General features: G+C 36.7%; 1 protein-coding gene across 4 annotated transcripts in view; it reads right to left on the reverse strand.

The window, feature by feature from the left end:
* Positions 1-26,176, reverse strand: part of ZNF385D (zinc finger protein 385D) — a 405,889-nt gene that overhangs the window by 121,255 nt on the left and 258,458 nt on the right. For all 4 annotated transcript variants that reach the window (XM_079300352.1, XM_079300353.1, XM_079300354.1 and 1 more), the window contains one exon: positions 10,954-11,096. In XM_079300352.1, the coding sequence (XP_079156478.1) occupies positions 10,954-11,096 (143 nt within the window). The remainder of the gene's footprint in view (positions 1-10,953; positions 11,097-26,176) is intronic.

Genomic DNA, 26,176 nt, shown 5'->3' on the forward strand with positions numbered 1-26,176 from the left:
CCTGAATAAAAGAATTACAGTGTGCAGATTTACACCTTTTCTATTTTCTTGACAAATGTTCCAGAAGTAAATAAAATACTGCTCCCCTAAATTTTCTTTAAGCATTCTTTTCACAGGCCTATTATGTTCAACATCAGGAATCCTTTCTGTGGTCTCCATTCATTAGAATTGGTCTCTCTGACATTCAAACATCCTGGAAGTTCCACAGTAGCAAATTACTGAAAGAAAGTTCTCCTGGACAGCTTTGCAGCAGGTTTTACATCATCTCTAACTGTAATTACGAATGTTTCCTATATAAATTTATTCTTTTATCTGCCATTTTCCTTCACTTGTAGACTCTATAGTCTTCTGTTGTGAGTCATTAAGACAGCTTTTACATTTAGTTCTAAACATAATTGTTTTTATTGTGTAAGGAAGCTACGTAATCTATTTAAATTTTTTTCTTATACTTTCTTATAAAAAATGTAAAAGTATAATACGTCATCTAAAACTTTTGACTTGTAAAATCACAGAACATTTAATTCTGGACAAAAAAATAACATTTGCTATAAAAACTCTGATTTGTATTCTCTGAAATAGTAGGAATTTAATACTCATCTGTTTTATATAAACCAATTAATTTAAAAGAGAAACATTGATTTCCTGGGAAATACAAGGTTTTGTACTATTCTTTAATGAATTGTTTTGATTACTAATTTAATCTATATGAATATTAACAGAGGATTCCTTTAAGCATTCACTAGAGCCAAAAGGAAAGATGCCAGGAATAACAGCAGTTGCATGAGAAACTCGAATTCTATATCCAATTTTACTGTACAAGTCCAACACATGAACCCTTGGGGATTTTCTTCCCTTATCAAAAAATATTAGGATAAAATAAATTAGACAGGACATGGACATTAGAGAAATGTTTTATCAGAGAGTACAGCATACAAAGACTCCAGATAAATGAGTTCCTCAGCATGTGCTATTCACCAGCCCAAACTACTGCAGGTAAAAAGAGTAGAAAAGAGTCCCAAATTTTTCATTATTAAAAAGGATAAAAGCATGCATGTTTTTTAAGGCATATTCTTGTGCCTTAAATAGTAGAAGCACTATTACTACATGCTATGAATTAGCAATTAATGAAGTAATTGTGCTTAGCAATGCATTGACTCTGTGTGAAATTACCCATCATGTAAACTCATGCTTTTTTCAAGATATCTTTGAAATTCCTAAAAACAAATTAAAGATTGTTAAAAAAAAACAAAAAAACAAAAAAAAAAAGAGAAAATAGTTATTAATCTATGTTGGAAATACAAGTGTACCTAATGTTAGAAAAAAATCATGCCTTACTTTAAATCCTTCCAAATCCTATCTCCTCAGTACAAATGACAGTGATTTTAGAATTTTATCACTTTTTTCGTCCTTAAACTACAGTAATAAAATCATTGCTTTAAGTAATTCCTTTTAATTTTAATTGCAGCTTTTAAAAAACAGGTTAATAACCATCCATATTTAAACTGTAGATTTTATGAGTTATACTTATTATGCGAACCATTAAATTTTTATAGTCTTTGCAGAATAAAATAATCATTGATCTTTTTCATCTGAGTGCTATTAAGGCAAAGGGTGTAAACAACAACTGATTAAAACGTTATTTAAAACGTTTTACAAAATGCATGATAAAATTTAGTTTTAAGTAATTTTACTCATCAAGACTTGACAAATCTAAAGAGTACTTCATTTAATTTCCTTTGTGAAAATGTTCTGCATTCAAAGGAAAAGCCTGAGGGACCCTCAGCCCCTATAAAAGGCTGGGCTATTGCCTTTGCCTTGGGTACCATGACTTCCCAACAGCAAGCTGGCTCACAATGTAGTGCCCCCCAGCAAGTGTGTAAGGCAGGACAAGATGATTTAGAAAGTCTTAGTAACCACCAGTTAAACAGCTCCGAGGTATTTAGATCTATTGATTGCTTTAGGAGCAAGAAACTACTTCAGTAAATTTTTTAAATATACTGAAAACAGTTGTATGTCATTTTTACGTTTGTGTAGTCCTTTTCCCAGAGGTCACTTCCAGTGTGCAAAGCTGCTTATGAAAACATCTTCAAGTTTATGCTACACAGCCTACTGTGTGGCCATTATATAACAGCAGAGTTATGAGCTTGTACAAATGCTGTTTGTTGCTGAGACTTGTCTAATGGACATGAGGATTGGTGGAGAGAAGTTAGAAGTTCACCCATTCTCATACGACAAGAAGGAGTAGCACAAACATCTCTTCCTCAGAGACAAGGTGCTGAGTCACTGGAGAGTGATACACTGTGAGAAAAATCCTGAAAAAACTAGGAGCTGTCAAACAGAGGATGAAAGTGCATGTACTACATGCACTACATGTAGAAGCTCAGCTTCTACAAAGAACATCTTACCTGCACCTAAAAAGCATATGCAATCTGCTGGTGGCCAAACGACCACCAGCACTGAGGTATCCACAAGGACCTTGAATGAGGCTGTGGAACTGAGCAGAGAGAGATGGTAGGTGCAGAAGGCCAAACACAGGCAATGCTATTTCACACATATTTGAAGAAAATAAATCTTCCAGATAAATCAAAGCAGATTAATCAAAGACACACATTACATTCCAAAAACTGGACAGCAACCTGGAAATAGGTATTTTGTTTGCATCCACATTACACTTACAGAGATGATTTCAAGGATAGGTATTATAATGTTCAGCAAGGCGAAATGGCAAAAACACAGCCATCTTCAGATAACCTTAAGATTTGCTTCCCAGGAGATCTCACACCCTAGAAACCTGAATTTCTTCAGAAAGCAATCATGGAAGGTCAGAGCACCCTTGATACAAATTTAACTTAAATAAAAATAAAACTTTTAAATTTATATTTTATGGTATCTACCCATTTGTACTCTACAAACTCCTTGAAGGTCTCAAGGTTACTGCATTCTATGTAATCGGAGGTTATCGCAGCTCATCACAAGCATAGGAAATGGCTGATTCCCTAATTGGAACATAATCCTAAAACAGTTCAAATAATTTGTGGTAAATCAGAGAGAGAATGGGTTATGTCGAAAGGAATCTGTAAAGATCATCAGGCCCAATCTCCTGCCCTTGGCAAGGACATCATTCACCAGATCAGATTGTTCAAAGTCCCACCAAACCTGACCTTGAACACTTTCAACAATGGGGCATCTGCAACATAATATCTTTAATAGTATCTTGATATAATATAACTTAATATCTTTAAGATCTTCATTAACATTCATCATCATCATTCATCAACAGAGGGATTGATTGCATCCTCAATGAGCTGGCAGATGACACCAAGCTGACACACCTGTGTGTGTCACACACAACAGGTACTGCTGACACACCTGGAGGACAGGATGCCATCCAGAGGGACCTAGACAGGCTGGTTTCGATTTGATACTAGGAAAAAAAACATTTACTGTAAGGGTAGTGAGACAATGGAACAAGTTGCCCCATGTGAGCTATTCAAGGCCAAATTTGATGAGGCTCTGAGCAAGCCGGTCTAGTTGAAGGTGTCCCTGCCCTCAGCAGGAGGGTTAGAACTAGAATCTTCAAGATCACCTTCCAGCCCAATTAATTCTATTAACATATGATTCTATGAACTTCTCTGGACAAATTGTTCCCATGTGTCACCACTCCCATAGTAAACAATTTCTTCCAATGTAAAGCTATCCTCCCTCTTTTTAAAAACATTCTTCCTTGTGCTAACACTAAAGGCCCCAGTAAAAACTCTCCCCCCATCTTTCTTGTAAGTGCCTTTAAGTACTGCTGGACCACAATAAGGTCACCCCAGAGCTTTTTCTGCAGATTGAACAACCCCATTTCTCTCAAGTCTTTCCTCATAGGAGAGGTGTTCTACTGCCCTGATAATTTTCCTGACCCTCCTCACAACCTGCTTTAATAAGTCACTGTCTTTCATTGGGGATTTTAGAACAGGATGCTGTACTCCAGGTAGGGTTGCCTGAGAGCAGAATAGAGAAGAATAACCTCTCTTTACCTAGTGGCCACACTGCTTTTGATGTAACCCCAGCTACAATTGTCTTTCTGGGCTGCAAACCTGCATTGCCAGGTCATGATCAATTTTTCATGCATCAATACCCCAAGCCCCTCTGCACTGGGCTGCTCTCAATCCTTGGAGCCCCCAGCCTGTATTAATATGAGGGACAGCTGTGACCTAGGTGCAGGAACTTGCTCCTGGCCTTGGACTTCATGAGTTTCACATGGGCCCAATGAAAGAAATTCCAAACACAGCCCAGGAGTGCTGCAGAACATAAGATTCTAAGAGAAAGAGAAGAAAAATTTTGTTGTTTTCTGGGTTTGAACTTGCAGAAGGCCCAACAACAAATTGCAAACAGAGAGAAAAAAAATTTAAAGGAAGTTGCAAAGGAACTAAGGTCAGATGCTCCTTAACAAGTCCAAAGAACACAACAGCAATGACTCTGGAGGCAGATCCTAGGGACCTGTGACACTACAAGCAGAAATAACATCCATGGAGTCACAGGTGACCGTGTTTCAGGAACACTCATCTGTATCAAGTCAAAATATAAACTCTCCTCCCTGTGCATGACCGAGTGTAAGGCCATACATAAGAACACTCAGAGTATGCCTAGAGATCTGGATCCAGCCTAATCTGACTCAAAAAAGACAAAAAGTTTCATTTCATTATGCCCCTGAGCTTTAAATCTTTCCTCTGCATCAAGAAATCAGTGTTTTACAGGTATTTCAAACAGAACCCAGGGTGTAGGTTAAAAATTTCAGTGTATGGGAAATAAATCTGGTCAAATCAAATGACTGAATATTTCATACTGATGTTGATTCATTCCTGCTTTGCAAGCACCAAATTAAAACATCTGAATTGCCAGGATTTTCTTGTGTTTGCTCATTTCCTAATTCCTCTGCTTCTCCGGCAGACTTAATTAACTATTCTGGGCAGCAGTGAAAATGTTATTATAGTAAAAAATTCCTGAACCCAGCCATTATTTTTGCATTATTGCCTATTTTCAACAACATTCAGTTAAACAACAATAGAGATATAGATAAAGAAGAGTACAGTCATCTTACAGCTCAACTGCCATGCTATGTAAGGAAATGAGAAAGTCAAACCCTCAGCTTCTAGATACCTGTAAACGTGCAATTGCTCAAAGATTGGCCCCAGAAGCAACAATCCCCTCTGTCTGACAAATCAAAAATTTGGTGCACTACAGTTCTCCACTTGATAAAGGATCTTCTCATGGAAATAACATTAAAAAACAGCACAAACCATATTTTAACTGCCAAGTTCTTCTATATAGTCAATATTCCATTTTGATTCACATCAGACTTAGGCCATTGTGTTGTTGCCTGATTATCCTCTTCTGGAAACAAAGCATTCTGACAGCATGTCATCACTCCTGAACTTAAAAGGATTTTAGATGATGAGGAAAAATTGTCTTGTTATGTTACTCAGCTCAATTAAGTCCGAAAGCATAAAACAAAACCATTATGTAGCGGCATACAGAAAAAAAAAAAAAAAAAAAAAAAAAAAACTTTATTTTGTAAATTTCAGGCCCATAATATTTAAAAAAACTAACATATTTCAGAATCCTCCTCTAATCTTCACTATCCAAACACTACTCCTTATTCATAACATCTAGAAAACTGGCACATCATTTCTGCAGCACATATCTCTCTTCTAGATAAAATAACTATCCAGGACAAAAGCCTAAGGAAAAGATTTTTTAAATCTCTTGTGACAGCTTTCTGATGGGTTTTCTCCACATTTCCTGGCATAACCCTTCCCAGAAATACTCCTCAGCAAGAAGTTTCCTACACTGCCCATTTCTATCAGTCTTCAGGCAGCAGTCAGGAAGACTATACCTACAAACACAAACTTACTCTCTATAAATAGAGTGCAGCCTTTGTGCTGCCCTAGAAGCTGCTAGGCTGCTGAACAGGGTGGTTTTCAGGAAGAAAGGAGCACCACATTGGCACTCTAACCCAAGCTGCCACTAGAGCCCCAAAATATGGGCATGGACACTGTTAACTCCTGCTCCTCCTTTCCCATAACCAGGGGAAGGTGAGATAGGAAGCTCTTAATAATAATAACACCTGGGGCTATTAGCATAGAACATAGAACAGGCTAGCAGGAAAATCAGGAAACTGAGCAAGGATTACTACTGATAGATCATGAGAAACTTGCCTGTAGAGTGACAGTTCATTTTCTATCCATGTTTAGTACAACTCTGACATTGCCACTGCTCTTCCAAGTCATACTTTTCTAGTCAAAACTGTAGTGATGTTTTTTTTCCAAAGGATGTTTACTTGGGAAACTTTCTATTAGCAACAAGGCTTTCATTTGGAGTTAGAGATGGAACTTTTCAAGCAACACTACTCTTTCTGCATTCAAGCATTTATTCAGATCTTCTATACTGTACCTCTTCCATTACAGATTGCACTTATACTACAAAGTGTGATAAAACATTTTTTTAGAAAACTTGTCAGCATAGCCTTCAAAGAATAAACAAACAAGGAATGCAATGTACTGTCTGGTTTTCTACCTTGTAATGGCAAATGTCCTGCATTTTTAAATTCTGCCTCCTGCTTAGGAGGCTCAAGTATATAATTCGAAGAGATCTGGAAATAAGCAAAACCTAGTTTCTGGTGCATCTGTGCTTTGGAGACTACAAAAAAGGTCTACATGAGATTTTTCTCTGTCATAGGGTCCATCAGCTTAGGGCTGATGCTGATGCCTTGAAAAAATAAGGATCTCCTATTAGACCCATCAATATTTTTCTACACGTTAATTAACTTTTAGACTCCAATGCTTTGCAAAATTTCTTTGCAACAAACCATAGGGTCATGAACAGAGTATGCACATTTACATGCAAAGACTAGTACATGTTTAATGCAACCTTTTTTTGCATCTCTAAGAAGTAATTCTTAGAAGTACACAGACTTACTTCTCCCTCTGCAGATGAAAATGCAGAAATATAACAAATGTTTGCTAAATGATCTCAAACTCTTTTCAGAACAATTTAATTATTTTTCTATCCCTCTGAAAATTTTCAAATCACATTTGAAAAAGCTACATAAACATTTTTAATAACCATAGTTTCTCTCATTAAATAAAATTTGGCCATTTAAACCCCATCCAGTTGATTCATCTTATTAGATCAGATAAACTTGTAGTGAACCTGGGATTCTTCAGGGCCTGTTCCAGTGGGCTGTTTTCAGTTTAAGCAGCTGTGTTGTTACAATTTCCTTTTACATGTGACTTGAGGGTACCCATTTGCTTCACAATTAAGAGCATAGCACCTACAAATGTTCAGCTAACCAGATTGTTAATTGCTATGTTTGCTTTACTCCTTGTATAAATAGAAAATGTTCCTCCTGAAACTGAATGGTTCAAAGGTTCAAACGTTATCTTCCTGACTTTTCTCAGGTTACTCTAAATTAAAAAACTTAAAGATTTTAAGTTTTCCCTCTACTCTCTGTCTGGGCATATTACTGACAAAGGTTTGCATACTCCACGTTATCTCTTACAGTCTCTGCTTCAATGAAAGCTTTTGCCTTTGTGGGAATCAGTGACAAATGTTTTCTTCAGAGGCAGCCAGAAAAAACTGAATTTCTTTTAGAGCAAAGTCATCAGTAACAAATAAAGAAATCTTATGTTTTTAATAAACTGAGATAGAGTGAAAAATGTTATAAAATGCACCTTACTAGGATTATTTGCAATACTTAAGGTCAGTATTTGATTTTATTAGTTCTATGTACGTGTCTGACTTTCTCCACTGGTAAGTTACTTTTGCTTTCACCTCTCCTAATATTTCTATCTTGTTCATCTGAATCCTCAAATTCCCTGAAGATCGTCTTTAGATAAAATTAGAAGCTTGACTGCTTAATAAATGGGAGCATTCCTCTGTAAACATACAATACAATGTCAGCACTTCTGAGTGGAATTTATTATATAAGCTGTGAATAGCTTATGACCTGTCCCATAATGTGGGATTCATCTAAATGTAGATGCAGCTGAGCCAGTCCCTCATTATAGCCTGAACAGAGGAATGAGAACTTCCAGGGTTCACTCCACTTTGTACCAAAGCAGTCATATAGTTTGCATTCCAAGCTACCTTTGTGCATTTTATCCATGATTAACTTGGAGAAATTGCTGATTTTTCTCCATTGTATTTTATGAAGAACCTTAAGGTGATTAGCTTGGATGCCTATGTCCATCACAACCAAACTCTCACGCTAATCAGAATTGCCAGAGACCACTTATTTTCTCTGAAACATACCTGAACTTTTATTCAAGTTTCCCCTTGGTCATGCTGTTCTCAAGTGAAGGCTGTTGAAAAGTGGCCAATAAATGGCTAAAATTCAGACTTCCCTCTAGCCTTTTGGGAAGTAGTCCAGACATGCTGTCAAACACATTTGTTCCTGTGGAATTGTGTGAGGGTCAAGAGGTCATTAGAAATCTATTCCCTATGACTCAATTTATGACTCTGATGCCTCAGACCAGGGAACCGCTAATTTATTGACAACATGAGAGATAACATCCAGTTCAGATGTTCTGTTATGGACCACTTGCTTGGCCTGGGTTTATCCACAGAGCATACATGATTTTCCACTGACTGTGTAGGATTATCAGTGAAGTCTATGAAGATAAAGCATCATCAACATCGTGAAGAGGCATATTTGCAAAGATAATTTTTTGATAAATCACTTTTTTTTCTGTCTCATATTCACATACTGAAGCCCCTGTCAGAAGCTCTGTTTAAGGTCTAACATGATGTGTGGGTTACCTTCTTGGGTTGATAACAGTCAGCAGCTGATTTGTCCCCAAAACTTTTGTCAGCTTTGGAGAGAATTTCTGGAACTATACAAAACTACTCAGCTAGTCTATACATTTGGAGGTTGCTGCTAACCATCCCTGGCATATGAGCTAAACATAGCAGCGTTCAATAACGTGCTGTTCACAAAGAAAATGGGAACAGGGAGGATGATGCTGCATGTCAGCACACATGATGGGAAGGCAGAGGTCACTTTGCAAGGCATAAACTATGAGCAGCAAAGCAGGTGACAGCAGCTCTGATGACAGCATCCTCACACTCAGGACTGACATATCTGCCAAAGGTGGATTTGGCAGATGGCCACACATCACAGGAAGCAGCATTTTGCATGGGAGCAGACTTCAGAGTGCTGTTAAAAAGGGCTTCAAGTCTCACTCCTGAAAACTAGGCTCACTTTACCAGTGCTATCACCAAATTATATGCTACTAAAATAAAGTTCCGGAATAACATGGTTTTGATACAAGTCTATTTTTACTTTCTTACTTCCAAATTAATATAAGCATGACTTATCCACCCCTCCCTCAAAATAATTATAGTAGCAAAGCAGGCTGTGCAAGAAGAAAGAAACTAGAAATTTATAGAGTAACACTGGATTAATAATTATTAACATTCATCTTTAAAAATCCATTTTGATGATATAATTAAATAAATAGCAAAACAGTCTGAAGACTCTGAACCATGGAAAATTCTGAGAAAAAAAATACAAGAAATTCTAACAGATACCTTTTAAAAAGTCAGCTGGACTTTTGTATTGACTACAGTGATTACAAGGCACAACTTGTTAAAAGACCTCAACTCTAAAGCACACTAAAAGGTCTAAAGCTGTATCCATTTCATAATGGGTTATCACTAGCTTGATTTAACCAAGCAGATTTTAAAACCCTGCAGCATACAAACACACTTTTTAAATTTAAAGAAGTTTACTTGTCATAGTAGTTTGTTAACATATTGTTTCTGTGCATTTTAAGACTCGTAGCTTGTAGTTTCTCTGTTAATGCCGTGAATTTCTTGAATTTAAGATTGTATAAATAGTTTTGACAATTAACTTATTTTAACTACTTTAAAGCAAAATGAACATCTATGAAAGGTAAAAAATAAACATTTAATTACAGAAATTGGCTATTGATTGCTATAAATTTTTTTATAGAATGCACATGTTCTTCATGTTATTTTACTACTCTTAATTATTTTAATTAAGATTTCTGCATATCAATTAGAATTGGTTCAGAATGGAAAGTTCCACCCCTCTGTGTCTCTCAAAGTAGGTAAGCACACATGTTCTTAAGAAGATATTTTGTGTATCAAGTATATGTAAATAAGGAAAAGAGCATCCAAAAGTAATTGAAAAGGGACATAATTCTATAAAGGCAAATTAACATAAAAACAAAGTAGACCTTTTTTTTTTGTTAGAACATTAATTATCTCAGCCTGAAACAGGAAAATTGGAGCATTGATGACATATGTCAGTAAAATAATTAGAATACTAAGAAGGAATGGAATTTCTACAATCATACATAGCATGACTAAGTAAAACAAAAAAGGGAGAAATCTATCCCATTTGAAACCTAACACATGAGAAATAACACATCTTAACCTGAAAGAAATACCTCAGATTGTTTGCTATTGAATACCTCATATAGCAGCTAACATTGTTCTCATTCTTACTTTATTTGCCCCAATAGAATTTTCTTCTTTAGGCTCTGTAAATTCTTAGTATTTCTCAGAAAGTGTGTTGGAGATGGGATGTAGAATCCCATTGCTCTGAAACTTCCCCTCTCTGAGAGCTGCAGTGAACTGTAAGTTAGTGAAGCTCTGCATGTCCTAAATTACTGTGGGAAATGCACAAGCCCTGGGACTGAATATGGCCTGAAACTTTATTTCATGTCACTCAGGATCATATGATTTTTTTTTCCTTCTACATTTCTTCTGACTAACACTCAGGTAGACTTCAATTTACGGCCCATCAGCGCGTCTGAAAGAGCTATTTGGCCCTCAGTAAGGGAGAGGATATTCCAGGTTTAATGGAGTACATAAAATTCTGCTTTGTGCCCTCTCAAGCCTTCCACAGAAGCTCAGTGTGGCTGCTGGGAGTGTACTTACTGCATTGAAGTTGGGGAAGAGATTCACTGCTGCGGCAGTGTCCAGAGGAAACGGGAGGAACGGCTTAATATCCAGCGATGGCTGCAGGGGCGGCGCAGGAGGACGCACAAGGGCTGGAAGAGCAGGGCTCTGGCATGTACCACCTACAGTGCAAAGAGACAGAAGGCATTCAGCAGGATAGGATTAGTGGGGGGGATAAAAGCCAGCACACACACATAAACACAGAAACAAGAAGAAGACAATGTTGGATCAAACTAATACATTTTGACTTGTCCGAAAATTGCTGCATTACTGAAAAAAAGCACAGATGATTCAGTGACTGAGTTGGTTATAATTCTTTGCCAGCAATTGCTCCAGGTTTCAGTCTATTGTGATTAGAATTACCTTATAAGCCATTTATTTCCATGGACAATCTGGAACTACAGCTCAGCATATGTCTAACTTCCCTTGAAAGCTTCAGCTACTCTCATTCTCTTATAATTTCAGTGTTTCATCCCTACCCTGTTGCTCAACCCTACAAAGGCAGATTACTCAAAAAGATAAAGAACAACCTGCTATTCATCTCAGCAAAAGTCATGTTATTTGAGGACTTCTGATGCTTCTAATTAAATGCTCACTCATGGAGCCAACAGCTCCCATTTCAACCTAAACCTCACAAACACAACGTACCTTGCTGCCTCAACAGTTGATCAACATGCATCTAAAAATAACAGTTTCAGGAGCCACTGAAATTCTGTTTATGGGAAGGTACTGATGAACACTTTCTGCTCTTTGCAAGGACTGTGCAGCAGATAGCTCCTCCCACCTAACCACCAGCTCTGTGGGAACATAATGCAAATGAAGAAATCCTCTTGCATACCAATAAGGCACTACCTGTTTGCAGTGGACCCTATTTTGCTTATTTGTTTGCCGCTGCCCACAGCCAGCTACAAGCTGGAAGGATCCAAGTTCATTCTCTGCTTTCAGTGTCTCCTGTATTGGTGGCATTCCAAAACATCAATTCCCTGTTAATTAAAGACTATTTGGATCCTAGGAAACTGTTAAAATATGCCAGTGTTCTTCTAATCTGAGAGGCAGGCAACAGACTGCAAAAACCTGCTGGTAAGAGTCCAAGAAACATTGAAAAAAAATGAAAGGGGAGTTTTACCCTACTCACTGAACAGAGACACAGGCAGAGAGATCAACAGAGGGAGATATCTGAAATCTGTTTCTTTTTTTCCTCTCATACACACGGACATTTCATTAGACAAGTTGCATACATCGTTTAAGAGCACAAATATAAAGTAGTCAGAATGATATATGAAATCACTCCATATTTGGCCAGCAAATCTGCTAACAAGGTTTGTCATGTTACCCCATCTAATTGAGGGCTAAAAACACAGAACTTAATTAACCAGTTGTAGAAGATCATCCAAGTTGTGCTTCTAGGTATAAAATCAGCTGGAGCCAAATTTTGAAGACTGTATTTTTTGCCAACTTTCTACTCCTCTGTGAAGTGTTTGACTATGAATCACTAATAGTGGATTAAGGGTCGCTGCAATCTTGTGATGGCTTTTATACACAAGAATAACTGCCATTTTGGGGGTAGTTTCTACATTGTAACTTAATGTAAATGTATAAGAAATCAAAAGTCTTTGAATGCAGCAGCTGAGGATTTAGGCAAAAGCAGAGCACAAGCAGCATAGAATTATCAGTTATTTGATTGCTATTGCTTTGGCAATTGCTACATTCCCATGACATTATTGCAAAAACACTGTAAAAATAAATCTAACAGGTCAGAATGATGATAAGGTAGTGTTAAACATGCCAATCATGCTACCTTGGATTAGGAAAAACTCATAAAGGTACTTTTTAAAATGCTAGAAATACTTAGCTATTCTTACATAAAACTTTCACACATCATGAAAGGAAGAAGTCACTCTTAGTAAAGAAAAAAATACACATTGCACTTGAGATTGTACAGAATCACACAGAAAGTCCAAGATGAGCATTTGCCTGGCAATAGCAAATAATTTGAGGCTAATCAAACATTCTGTAACTCACAAATACAAATGTAAACTGGACCGAGAAATGTCATTTGTGCTTGGGGACACAGCTCATTGGGTGTATTATCTCATTGCTATGGAGAAGAGCTTCACAGGTTCGGATTACCTAGAGCAACAGCATTATTGTCCCAAACCCATCTGAGATACCAAGGCACAGAGGATGACATATTTCTATTCTGTGATCCTTTCCTGTGGCATGACTCGGCACTCACGCACCTGCTGCTGCCAGCCAGTGCGATGCGAAGCCATCTGGGGACGAGAACAAGCTTTAAATGGAAAAATCCAGCCAGCTCTGCAGGACCTTGGCTGGGACTCAGAGCCTCTGGAACAGACTTTTAAATCTACCACAGTCCTGGCTACAGTGGCACAGAAAATTAGTATGTTCTGGAGCACAGCTGCTCTCTGTTTTTTCAATAGTGTCAGGCATGTCCCTAAATGATGGAGCATGTGAGACGCATCATGAAATGTGAGACTTTGCTCAAAAACTTCTCTAATGTTTATGGCTGAAAAAATTAACTTCTCTTTCCGTTCAACATGCACAGAGTTCTAGTCCAGAATCTCCAATAGAAAAACTGAAGCAATGGCAACCATTTTTGTGACTCAGCTTAGCTTGGACAACCTCTGAGAACACCAGTGTAACTATTTCACACCTGAATCATTAGCAGAGGGATGGAAAGGGGTTGAAGCCCACTGGGAAGTGTTCTTTAAGAGTGCACACAGAAAAATTCCAAGTGTTATGGAACGTTGGATTACAGTGAAGAACCATAATATTTACTTATGATGGTTTTGGTATTGTGTAGGATAAGTTTCTCCAAAAAAATCTCCATATCATTCCCTGGGCAGACGCAGCACCACTGATCAAGTCACAGTGAAGGTGAAGGTTCAGTGTCAGCCTTTTTACAAGCTTTCTACCAGACAGGTTTGGATAATGTTGACCAATAAAACTAGGATAAAATCCCACAACACTGATAGGTTTTGTCCGCAGCCTGTGCTTGATGCTCAGTATTATTATCATTACCTGAAGTTCACAGAGATAACCTTGTATTTATGGGGAGCATGCTAAAATTAATTGCAATGGCAGGATAATAAAGTATTTTCTAATTCCAGTCTTACAAGTTAGTGATGTTAGACTCATGTCCTTCTAAAGAGGAAGAGAATCAGATTTTAAATGGGAGATGGAAGTTCAGACATTTGAGAAATCCACATCAACATTATTACCTTAATTTTCTTCGTAGGGACACCAAGAATAATACAACCTAAAAGCTTAATTGGCTCAGCATTTTGACCAAGTTTGAAGATTTGCTTCTTCAATTTTCAGACAATTTAAATCACAGGCAAGATAATCTCTTGGACAGAGGCACTGTCTATACATCCAAAGTAAGTGCGAGCATTCAGGTTTGGGGAAAAGCTTGCAACAAAGCTTTGCCCCTTCCTATATCACGTTGAAACTGTTTTTGAGAACTCCTCCCATGTCAAACAATGCATTTTTGCACAGGGATCCAGTTCTGTATCTCCAGCTGGGACTAGACATTTTTCCCTACCACTGGATAATCTGGTTTGCAATAGAAAACCATGTTTTGGGCACAGACAGCCCACGTGCTACAAATCCATGTGCATAGCATGAGGTTCATGCTCTTGGTGACACATCCCAGTCAAGTGAGTTCTCCTTCTGAAACTACTGCTGATATGAACATCAGCACAAGACCTTTCTTGCCTGAACCAAGGGAATATGACAAAAACAGAGGAAGAGATGATTCCTGTTTGTTGTGCCTCAAACTGTCCATTCCATAAAGAATTGGCATATTTTATTTGTTTTGAGTATGAATGGGAACAAATACTGGTGTCAGGCCTTTCCCCTGCTTCCCCTCTACCCCATTTTGACTTCTGAAACCATGTGTCACTATGGAACTGAAAATAGATTTTAAAATGAGAGTCATTCTAAAATATATATATATATATATAAAAAGGAACCATGTGGCATTCAAAATGCTAAATTTTTTTTTTTTTGGTGACAATTCTTTACAAAAGGTTAACACATTCTAGAGATAATTTTGCTTTCAATGAAATAGCACTGACTGAAAAGAAAGTTTCCCATGTAAATTTTTCTGCCCAGTTCACCCAAAGCTTTCCTTGGATTGGTGTTAGGTAAAGACTATAAACAGCTGTAAGTACTGACCCTAAAATCTGGATTAAGAGAATCACAGAGACTGGATACACACAAAGGAAACCAAACAAAATAGCCTTAGAGTGAACAGGCATCATAAAGCAGGGTGATTTTTAATACAGAATAATAAATAGCAAGTTTCCTAAATGTTTTTTCAAGCAGGCCAAGATCTCTATTCTTCAGGTTTCCTAACAAACAGCTCACAAATTTCACAATCACCTAATTATATTTTGTGACTTGGCCACAGAGAAAGTTGCATCTTTCTTTGCATAGTCTTTCCTCATGCACACCCTTATTCCCAGTCCTTCAGGTTTAAACTCAGCTGCAGATTTAGTTTCCAAAAAAAGAATCACAAGATCCATTATCAAATAGTCTCTCCAAAGGAAGAATCTTGCTCAGCTTTTGCAGACACAAAAATGTAGATATTTTTTGCAATGCATTTGAAACTTGGAGGTATGTAAACTGGGCAGAAACTCTAAACTAATACCCCATTAATCTAAATCTTTTGCAGTTCTTCCATCACTAACTATTACCACCATAAACACTGAGTGAAAAAGCAAATCTCTGCAGAATTTTATTTTCATTCCTTCATTACTTTGCAATTTTTTCCTTCTGTCCATATGCACGACTATTTTGAATACAGCAAAGACACTAAATTAATGTACCCTTTCCCCTCCTTCCTGGAGTCTGAGTTGGATCATAAAGTGGTTTCTATAAGATATGGATATTTCCATGTTTTACAACCCGTCTCACACCTCTCTTAATATTTCTATGATAACTTGTCTGAGGTCAAAAAAATACACACATTCTGACTTGGCAAAAGCTCAGAGAACCTTTCAGCTAGTATGACTCAGTGGAAAAGCTGGGAAGGTACCACACACTTCCAACTGAAAAGATGACTTCTAGGAGGCTTTAAAAGAACTTCAAAAGCTATTATTAATATCTTTTATATAGGATCATAATATCTAACAGCACACATGCAGTAAGCATTAAAATATATCCTCAAGAGCCTGAGACAAAACAGGAATTTTCAAACAAAATTTTCAAGAACACTGACTCAGGCTATTTTAAAGTATAAAAGGGAAAGGATATGTAAGGAGCTCATGGTCTAGCTCATAAATGTTAATAAGTTTACATTTGGATAACTCAATATTAGCTAGAACTTTTAATTTGTTATTAATTAAGTTTACCAGTGGGCCAAGGAAAAGGTATATATATATAGAGGGATTTTTTCAAAAAGGCAATAAGGACACAAGCATTTAAGAATAGCCTGCTGATCATGGTGAATAATGCTATTTCATGACTTAAAATATCAGGTATCACATTTATATTTTCAGGGACTATGATAAAATAGGAAATTTTAAGACATCCAAAGCCAAAAGAATAGACTTCTCTGGGATCTAACAGAGAAAATATGACATGACTTGTAGATGTGGCTTTTAGGAATTAGTTTAATGTAATTTGTCATGGACCATAGTCACTGGGGTATTCCTATTTATCACTGTATGATCTCCATTTTTACAACAGATACTTTTCTCAAAAACTGTTGAATGGTCCCTTTAAAAGTAAATTTAGTTCCAAAATAAGTAATACCAGTGATCTAACCTGGCATGGAAAGATGAGCCTCATTTAATCACCAAACTTTACTTGTAGCTATTGTAATAAAGTGCCTAAATATTAACTTATACAGAAAGTTAGCTAACATGCAACCTGTATCTTTTATGTGCATAAAGAGATAAACTTTTGATTTTGAATACTTATTTTTATAAGTTACATATTATTACATGTGAACTGAAAGAAGATTAGTTTTAAACAAATCATGTGAATGGAGAATTTACTGCTAAGAAAATCTAATTTCTGACAATTTATAGTCTTAGAACTCAGCTTCTTGAAAGGGTTTCTTATCATTTTGGGTAGTTTGATTATTTTTTAAAATTTATTTCTTTTAGAAGGGGAAATAAGAATTCTAAAGTGCTTTTGACTTCTGTGTTGTTCAAAGACTCTTTTTGGAGAGTGCTTTCCTTATTTAATAATCTCAAAAAAATAATTAAAAATACAATAGCCACATTTAAACATAGCACTTTTATATATACTCATTCTTAGGTCCAGAAAAGAATAAAAAAAACTAACTGTATTAAATATTTGAAGCCCATTTGAAAAGAAGAGCCTTCAAAATGAGACTCTAGCCACAGCAGCCTCAATCCTGCTGGCTCTCCTGAGCCAGCTTGAGGATCACGTACACTGTGTGCCCACACTTTCACAGGTTTTGCTGTTAGCAATGCTAGCAGTGGTTGGTCACTTTGAAGAGGATGAATGCAATACTGTCTCAGCTGTGGAGATCTGTGAGTAATTGATTTTTCAGTTCACTGGCCAAACAAAAAAAATAGAGACAATTAGGGGGGGAGAAACCCCACCATTGTGTCAGCTGAAACCCTTCTTTCACCTAAAATGACACTCTATAGTTCCTACTTAGATACTTAACTGTTTTTATGATTTAAATATTGGCAAATTTCAAACATTCAGATCCAAGCAATTCAAAATGACTCATTACAAAAATATCTTCTTCCCTTTATTTTTCCAGATTGGCACAAATCAGTACCCACTGTTTATTTATAGACAGAATTTTTCAGCACATACACTGTTCACCTGGAAAGTTTGAATCAACTCTGGTCTTTTGCTGCTATTGAAAGTATTATTTTTTCTAGAGAAAATATTTATTCTCTGGTTCCTGCAAAGTGAGCTACTTTAGAAAAAGAATTCTTTTTATTATTATTATTATTTCTAGAAGCCTGCAGCTATGCATCATATAGTGTTTTTTAAAGTCATTTCTTTCACACATACAAACATTTTGAAACACATAAGATCATATATCCCAATAATTTTGATTGGAAAATGTACTCCTCTAGGTGTACAGAGGAGTAAATTTCTCTTTCCATTATGCAGAAACCTGTGAAACTACTATTATGGTGCTGGACTGGGAAAATGCAGAGATAAATTTGCATGCGTACTCTGATACCCATTATCTCCTGTCATTATATTCTTTACTTTGCTAAACAAGCTCAGGTTTCTGATTGTATTTTGCTACCTTTTTTCCTGCTGTTCCTTTGTCATCTGCATTGCAGGAAGGTGTGCCCACCTTACAGACAATGAAGCCCAGTCTGATTGAATGGCATTGAAGTGCTCAGCATTTTGCAGATATTACCCAACTCAGACCACAAGGCTAATTAATGTCAGAGACCCTGTTAATCCCACAAAGTATCACTTCTTTTGCCCTATATATAAAATATGGTATGGACCCCAGGAAACATTCTACTGAATAAGACACTGGTGTGTTTTGTTTTGCTTTTTTTTTTTTTTACATAACAGTTACTGAAAAACCATGATCTGAACTTCAGTACTCAACACTGTCAGGCAAGGAATTTGTCTAACTTAGTATGGGCCACATCTTATATGGATTTTAAGTTGCACAAGGGCAGAGACTTAGCTTTTTATTTTAGCAAGATGACCTACCTAATTGAGGTCTTCAGAGTCCTTTGGGCTTTTATTGCAGTTGGTCAGACAAATTTGGATCTTTTTTTTCCCTATTGGAAACTGTTGGATCACTGAAAGTTAAACGATCCAAAATGAATGTTCCACTTTCTGTAAAGTTCTGCCTGTTTCTAATACAAAGAAACAACTAGAATTTTTCCAATTTGGTCAGCATACTTATTAGCAGCTGCCCATACAAAGTACCAACCATGCCAACTATCAGAGAACCAGAAAGCCCAAGACTGGAAGTCATGGCTTTGGAAAAGACAAACTAGAATGCCCATGGACCTCAGCCCTCCTCCCTCCTGAGAATTGAGGAGCTTTTAATTTCTATTGACCTTAAAAAAAAAAAAATATATATATATATATATACACACACACACATATATATATATATATATATATATATATATATATATATATATATATATATATATTCTCGGTGAAATTCCAAAGTTAGTTCTCTGGATTCTTCTATCTGGCAAGATATTATCCCAATTTTTCAGCTAGGAAGCTGGGACAGCCAGCAAAATACTTCTTCTCAAAGCTTACACAGGAATCTGTGGCAGGTCCCCATATTTAGTGCTCTGATCACTGTACTATCCTCTCCTGGTTGTAGGCTAGTAGCAAACTGAATGTGCTTTCACTTAGATTTGAATGATCTCACAGACAAGGTCAAAACTTGTTCTTCCTTCATTGCCATAAATGCTAGAGGGAAGAGGAGTTCACCAATGAGTCTACATCTGCACTAATGATTCTATTTTCTTTTGGCAAACTGTGTATCCCCAGCTCTATTTTAGTTTCCTCCCGCAATGCTCATGTTTTATAATACTTTGTACTTTCTTTGTTAAGTAAGTGAATCCAAGGAAGTGAAATGTCTGTCTTGCACAGAATGAGCTAGAAATGTACAGAGACATTTCTACCACCATGCAGTAATGTCAGGGCAGAAAAGATAGCTCAGAAGGGACCTCATCAATGTGTTGGAAGGGAAAGTGTGAATAGGATGAAGCTGGGTTCTGCTCAGTGGTGCCAAGTCATAGGGCAAGAGGCAATGGGCAGAAGTTGATGCACAGGCAGTTCCAGGTGAACACGAGGAAGAAGAACTTTACTGTGTGGGTGACTGAGAACTAGAATAAATTTTTCAGAATTTGTGGAGTCGCTCACTGGAGATACTCAAGAAGTACCTGGATGCAGTCCTGTGCCATGTGCTCTAGGATGACTCTGCTTGAGTAGGGAGATTGGACCAGATGACTCACTGTGTTCTCTTCTAACCTGACTCATCCTGTGATTCTGTATAAAAAACAGGTTTCCATTTTCTTTTCATTATGCTCTTGGCTATTTATTCCCACATAAAGCAGCTCCCCTAGCATGATTTCCAGCCTGCAGAAGAAAGATTTACTTTCAGACTCAAGTTAAGGTGGGAAGCATGGGTGTTTTCAGAGGAGCACTACAACCCCATGAAGTTAGAGGAAGGGCACAGTATCACAGATGTGCATTTCCCCAAAGCTACATACACAGTTTCCCTACACCTTTCAGCCTATAAACATATTTTGTGACAGTGTTGAACTGATTGCACCATTATTTACTGACATATTGTGGATGTCTCCTAACCAGTGGGTCAGTATATGGTTTGTAGCCTCTATTGGAGAGATACTAGATCTTATCAGATCATGTCCAGCAAAAATGTGGTTATAAACTAACTGGATCTAAACACTGAAACACAAAAAACAGACTGCTGAAGGCCATTAAGATGCATCCCAAAGCATGCTCCTCTGAGGTCACAGTCTCCTGGTAGAACCTAACCACAAAGATTCAAAAAAAACCCCACCATAAATAAATAACCTAATCAAAAATACAAGCATCAGACAAGTATTATAGAAATCACATTAATTTTAAAGCTTTACACTTTTTGACATTTTAAAAAGTCTTTGACCTGGTATATTCTGCAGTTGAATTTTTCTGATGGTTTTATAAAGGTCATGTTTATGGTATAATGAGCGCAAATTTCCAAAGGTTATTAATCAGAACACTGTATTGCAAACAGATTTCCAAATAATTTTTCATTTTTATGAATATATTGAATATGATGAATACACTATCAGCTTTAAAAGTGCTATTTTTCAAAAGCATGCTTATAAGAAATAACGATTAACTTCTTGTATCTTTACTTGAAATGAAACAAGCATATGACTGAGATGAAGATGAAACTAATATCATGAAATGGACATACTCCACTAGTAAACTCTATGAAGATAGTTCTGTGTAGCAATGTATCTTCTATTTTGCACTAATAATTCCATTTAGCATTAATAATTCACTGGAAAGTGTTCTTACACACTTGTTACTGCACAGTGCAAAGTAAGTGGAACTTCATTACAAGCTACTGAATGTTTAAGGGTACCATTTCACTCTTCTGCTAGCTGTCAAACCTGTTGCTTCACTGAATAACAGATAGACCAACTTCAGAAAGTGATGAAGTTAAGAGAAGGATGGCAGAATCCAATCTAAAAGAGCAAAGCCAAAGCCAGCTCCACAGAGGAAGTGGAAGGGAAGGAAGGAGAGAGGTCCATTGAGAACAAAAAGTGACACAAAATCTGTAGTTTTGCAGCTGCACTTGGCTGTTGGTCTTACAGGTAGCACACAACAACTGACATGAAAATACCTCTGTCAACCTATGCCAGTATTGCATAGCCTGGACCATGATTCCCTTCTGAATAAACCTCACAGAGCTGCCTGACTATGTGTATGTAAGTGACAAAACCACATACTTATTGAAATAAAACCACATTTTTCATTTTTATTTCGCATGAACAAGGGCATGAATGCTTGCACAATACATCACAAACTACCACAGTCTCAAAAGTTTTAATTGACAACCCTCCCTACAACACATATATGTTTAAAACTACTAGGTTTATGATCTTTCATAGGTAGTCAAAAGAATAAGTGGAAAAATTAGAATGGAACCAAAAGAACAGGATTTGCTTCTGGATAGTGGCCCGTGCCACAGTAAATTGAAGTAGAGTTTACAGGACATAAAGAAATTTTCAGTTCATGGTGGTTTGAAAGACACTTGATAAGAAAAATTGTAGATAATATCATCATTTTTCCTGTATGTATCTATTCCCAAATTAAAAACACTTTAAGTTATTTGGTTCAGGATTTTTTTCCAACAATGAAATATCTTAACTCCCACTCTGAATTAAATACCTGAAGTTCCTAAATAAAATTAAACCAAAACAGCAAACACAAATATCTTCCTTTCTCAGGATTAAAAGCCAGAAAAAAGCCTATTAGATCACATGGCCCTGTTGTCTCTAAACTCCGACACATTACTTTTCATAAAACTTCTGCTACACTTTATTGAAACGAAACAAGTTCAGTCCTCAGGAGATACAGCTGTTCGTGCAAAAAGCAAGAGCCTGAGGCTCTGTGACCGAGAGTTTCTGGAAAAAGAAGTTGATACAAAACTGAAGTTTTCCTAGCAGGCAACCCATGCTTTGTATTGAGAAGCAAAGAAAAATCAGACAGTGCTTGGCAGTTTGTTGCCCCCACAGCGACAGGGAAGAGAGGGATAAAATACTTAGTTAACTGTTAAGTTTGAACATTACTGGGGTAGAATTTTATGCCATCTCAAATCACACATGCACTGTGTCAGCCATGAAAAAAAAAAAAAAAAAAAAAAAAAAAAAAGCTGGTTGTTGTCCTGGGGAGAGAAAAATATCCCTATCTTCTGTTAAGTACTTGAGTACTTGAAGATTAGATTAGAGTCACTCCCTTCAGCATTAAGCAATAGAGATCAGCTTACGTCTTAATGGAGCTGTGCCATCAGATGTTGCTTTCTTGCCCCACTGCCAAAAAGTTCAGGTTCAAGTTGAACACTCACACAAGACAAAAGCGTGACCACTAAAAACACAGCAGCCTTCCAGCATGAAGAGATGAGGAATTCACCAGGAATTTGCAGATCACTCCTGACTTGCCTTTTTGCTGGCTTGATAAACCAGTCAGCCATTCTTCATCTGTCAGGAAAAAAGCTAAGGATACAAATGATCAGCAGTTCTGCACTGCAGGACAGAGCTTTGAGTTCAGCACAGGAACCACAAAAGGAGAGCTGCTGCTGATAGAGCACAAAACCCTGAAGACAGTGCTGAGGGCAAGGAGTTCACATTGTTTGGGACAAGGAAAGAAGGGGAAGTAAGATGGCAGAAGGCAAAACAAGCCTGGAAACAAAAGAATGGGATGTTGGAAATCAATGGGAGAAATTTGAACCACAGCCAGAATCAATTAAACTGTTGTTTTCTGGAAATTCTATATCCAGTCACAGATTTAATTTTAATAAAGTTTAAATAGGACATGCTATAGTGTACTTAAATAGCAGTAATTGTATAACTCTATTGTATCTACAAATTACATCTTTGCCAAATATTATTTAATGGAATCACATGCTGCTCCTCAGCAGTTCAAATGATTTTACCCTTATTTTTTCCCTTTTTAAACAGAGATAAACGTGTCATATGATATGCTGGAACACAATTAACACAGAACTAGCTGTTAATTCACAGTATATACTGGTGAGTAAATTATTTTATTTCCATTAAAAAAACTGTAATTGTGCTTCTACCTGTAAAAGGACTGACTCCACTGCCCAAGCAGGGTACTTTAATTCTCACTAACACATTACAGCCATGACCCTTCTGCAACAGGGAAAACACAACAAAACAAACTATATCAAATTCACTTTTATAAACTTTTTTATTCCCGGTTATAAAGGGACAGTTTGAAACCATATTTTAATAATCCTTCAATCAGGCTGTGGGTTTGCACATGCCATTGCAATTACAAAGTTGCAGATAATTTATTCCTCTGTTCTAATCTGGCTGATGATTTGCTTCAAGATAAAATTGCTTGTGGATGACAAAAGAAAACTGCAAAAATTCAACTTTTTCTGTTTGCGAAGCTCTGTCAATTTCTCTTCTCTTCAGATCTAGATGGAAGCTACACTTCCACACACAGAAACAAATTCTTCTAAAAGTTTCAAGAACTGAAAGAAATCAAGATCTGTATTTTAATCAAGGGCCCATATTGAAGGCTGTTTGTAAGTCCTCAGTGCCTCAGGGGAATGTCCCAGTAGTTGGGCTGTTGACTAACCGGGAAGACTTGCACAATGATGCTATTCTGGACCAGTTTACATTTGTGTAAATGTGTATTCACTTCACGGAGGAATTTAGCTTGTGTTTCCAGCAGCCCACAAAAATCCCTTGACCTCAGGGCTAGTGTTTTTCTGGGGAAGTGAATACATTCTTTTACAGTGGAGAAGTTCTAACAAAATGGCTATTTATAAAAAAAGGACTATGAAAACTTCAGTTCTGGCAAGCTCGCACCTGATGGAGCTGATTTAGGCAAATGTTTTGAGAGCTCAAATATGTGGCAGTTATTAGGTTGACTGTCCATCTCTTCACACTGAAAATACTGTCAGGTCTGTTTTTCAAATCTCTACATAAAACATGCCTATAATTTTAAAAAAATATTTTCAAGCAAGTAAAATTATCTCCTGTCATTCTCTATAGGTGGGGCAAAAGCACTACTGCTTTTGCAGAGAAGACACAAAGGACAAAAGAAATTTTTGTCCTATTTTCCAGAAACACAGGCATGTCAAGCCCAATTTATCTAATCCATGACATGTTGGACGCTCCAGGCTGCATCTACGGAAATAGATAAAGGCTTGTCCTCCACAGATTTAATGAATGGGAATCCCTGCCCCTGGCTAATATAAATCGTTCTTGTTGGTGGATAATTCTATTGATTACAATCCAGTTACATTTACACAAGTACACATAAGAATTTTCTGCAAAACAGCACAAAATGTGGGCCAAAAAATGCATACTGAGTAATATGTACACATTTCTTTATGCTGTATGAAGTTCTGATTTTTCAATTTTTTCCATATCCCACCCTGATGTTGCTTGAGTGTGTTTTACTATCACGTGACATAAAAAAAGTCCACATATGATTATTCACTCTATTCAGAGCTTTTTCCTAATGCAAAAAGCAAAAAAAAAAAAAAAAAAAAAAAATTTAGGTTCTGACACATATTTTGCTATAAGGTTTCCTGAGTTGACCACACAGTTTATAGCTGTATACAGAAGGCTCAGACCATACCCTGTTGATCTTGGTTACCACTTGATATGGGCAAAATTCTAAAAGAGAAAACTAAAACAAAAAACCCCCCAACAAACCAAACAAGAACTCCACAAGGAAAACCATCCCCCGCAGGGGTATGAAAGGTGGCAAGGAGCAATCTGCATACCAATGTGCAGATTTCAGTGCTGGCTAGAGATACCAAGGCATGGTCGAAAAGTACTATTCATCTGCATTTTTACACAGGCCAGGAATAGCCTGAAACCCTCTCTAAAGAAAAAGAACCATGATAGACTCTCAAGTAATAGTATTTTTCCTGGACTTTCTTCAGTCAGCCTGGCTATGTTCTGGCCTTCTATCAAGCCATCTTAAAATTTTACAGCCACTGTTCCTTTAATCAAACACATAAAAATGTTGTAAAATATTTAAATAAGTTTTTAGAGAGAGCCATACTTGCTCATACAATCTCATTATTCAAAATATTTACTTCTTGCCGTATATATAACTATTAAAATTTTACTTTATGTGTATCGAAAATCAAATTAGGCATTTTGCCCTCATAGTTATTAATGAATTATAATTCAGTATTTCTTGAACTATCTCTAAATATATATTGAAACAAACCTATTATAAAAGCAGTCCACCTCAAACATTTCAGTTTGTTGTAGTCAAGGACTATTTCCCATCTATCTTCTTCCTACAGTGTTCAAAAAACTCAAGCCTTGGGCATAAGACTCTAAAACTTACTCCACAGGAAAAGAACTCTTGGTTGACATGTTTTATTTTTTTTTAAGGCTTTCTCTTCTGGAGAGGCAAAATAAAATAAAAGAAAGAGCTTTGATTCTGTTGCATTACACAGTTATTTGTGAGATACTAAAGGAAATGTGGGTTTTGAAAGGCATTTCTATCAAGCCTTGTAACCATGATAAAATAGAATACAGTACCAAGAGGAGAAAAATTCCAGAGCGCGCTTTTCTGATAATCCATGTAGATCAGAAGGATTAGGATCTTGCAGCTTCACTATTTTAAGTCTGTCTATTATAATTCCAGATGTTATTGAGTTTGCTATATGCGTATATGTGTATATATATATTTGCTCTGATCCACATTGTCATTGCATTGCTTTGCTTCAATTATAGGGAATGAAGACCTAATCAAATTCAAATTTTTTGCATCACAACATTTGACACATTTCTAGTATTTTTATTATTTTTTCACATTAAAAATAGAAAAGTAATGCCTCAGTTTAGTCAACAGACTTTTATCTAATTTAATTTTGTGTCAAGTGTTTCAGGTAATTCCTCAATATGGTTTTATGACTTGAGATGAGCAAGTCATCCCCTCTACA

Source organism: Erithacus rubecula (assembly GCF_903797595.1).
Source record: "Erithacus rubecula genome assembly, chromosome: 3".
In the NCBI taxonomy this organism is placed as follows: Eukaryota; Metazoa; Chordata; class Aves; order Passeriformes; family Muscicapidae; genus Erithacus; species Erithacus rubecula.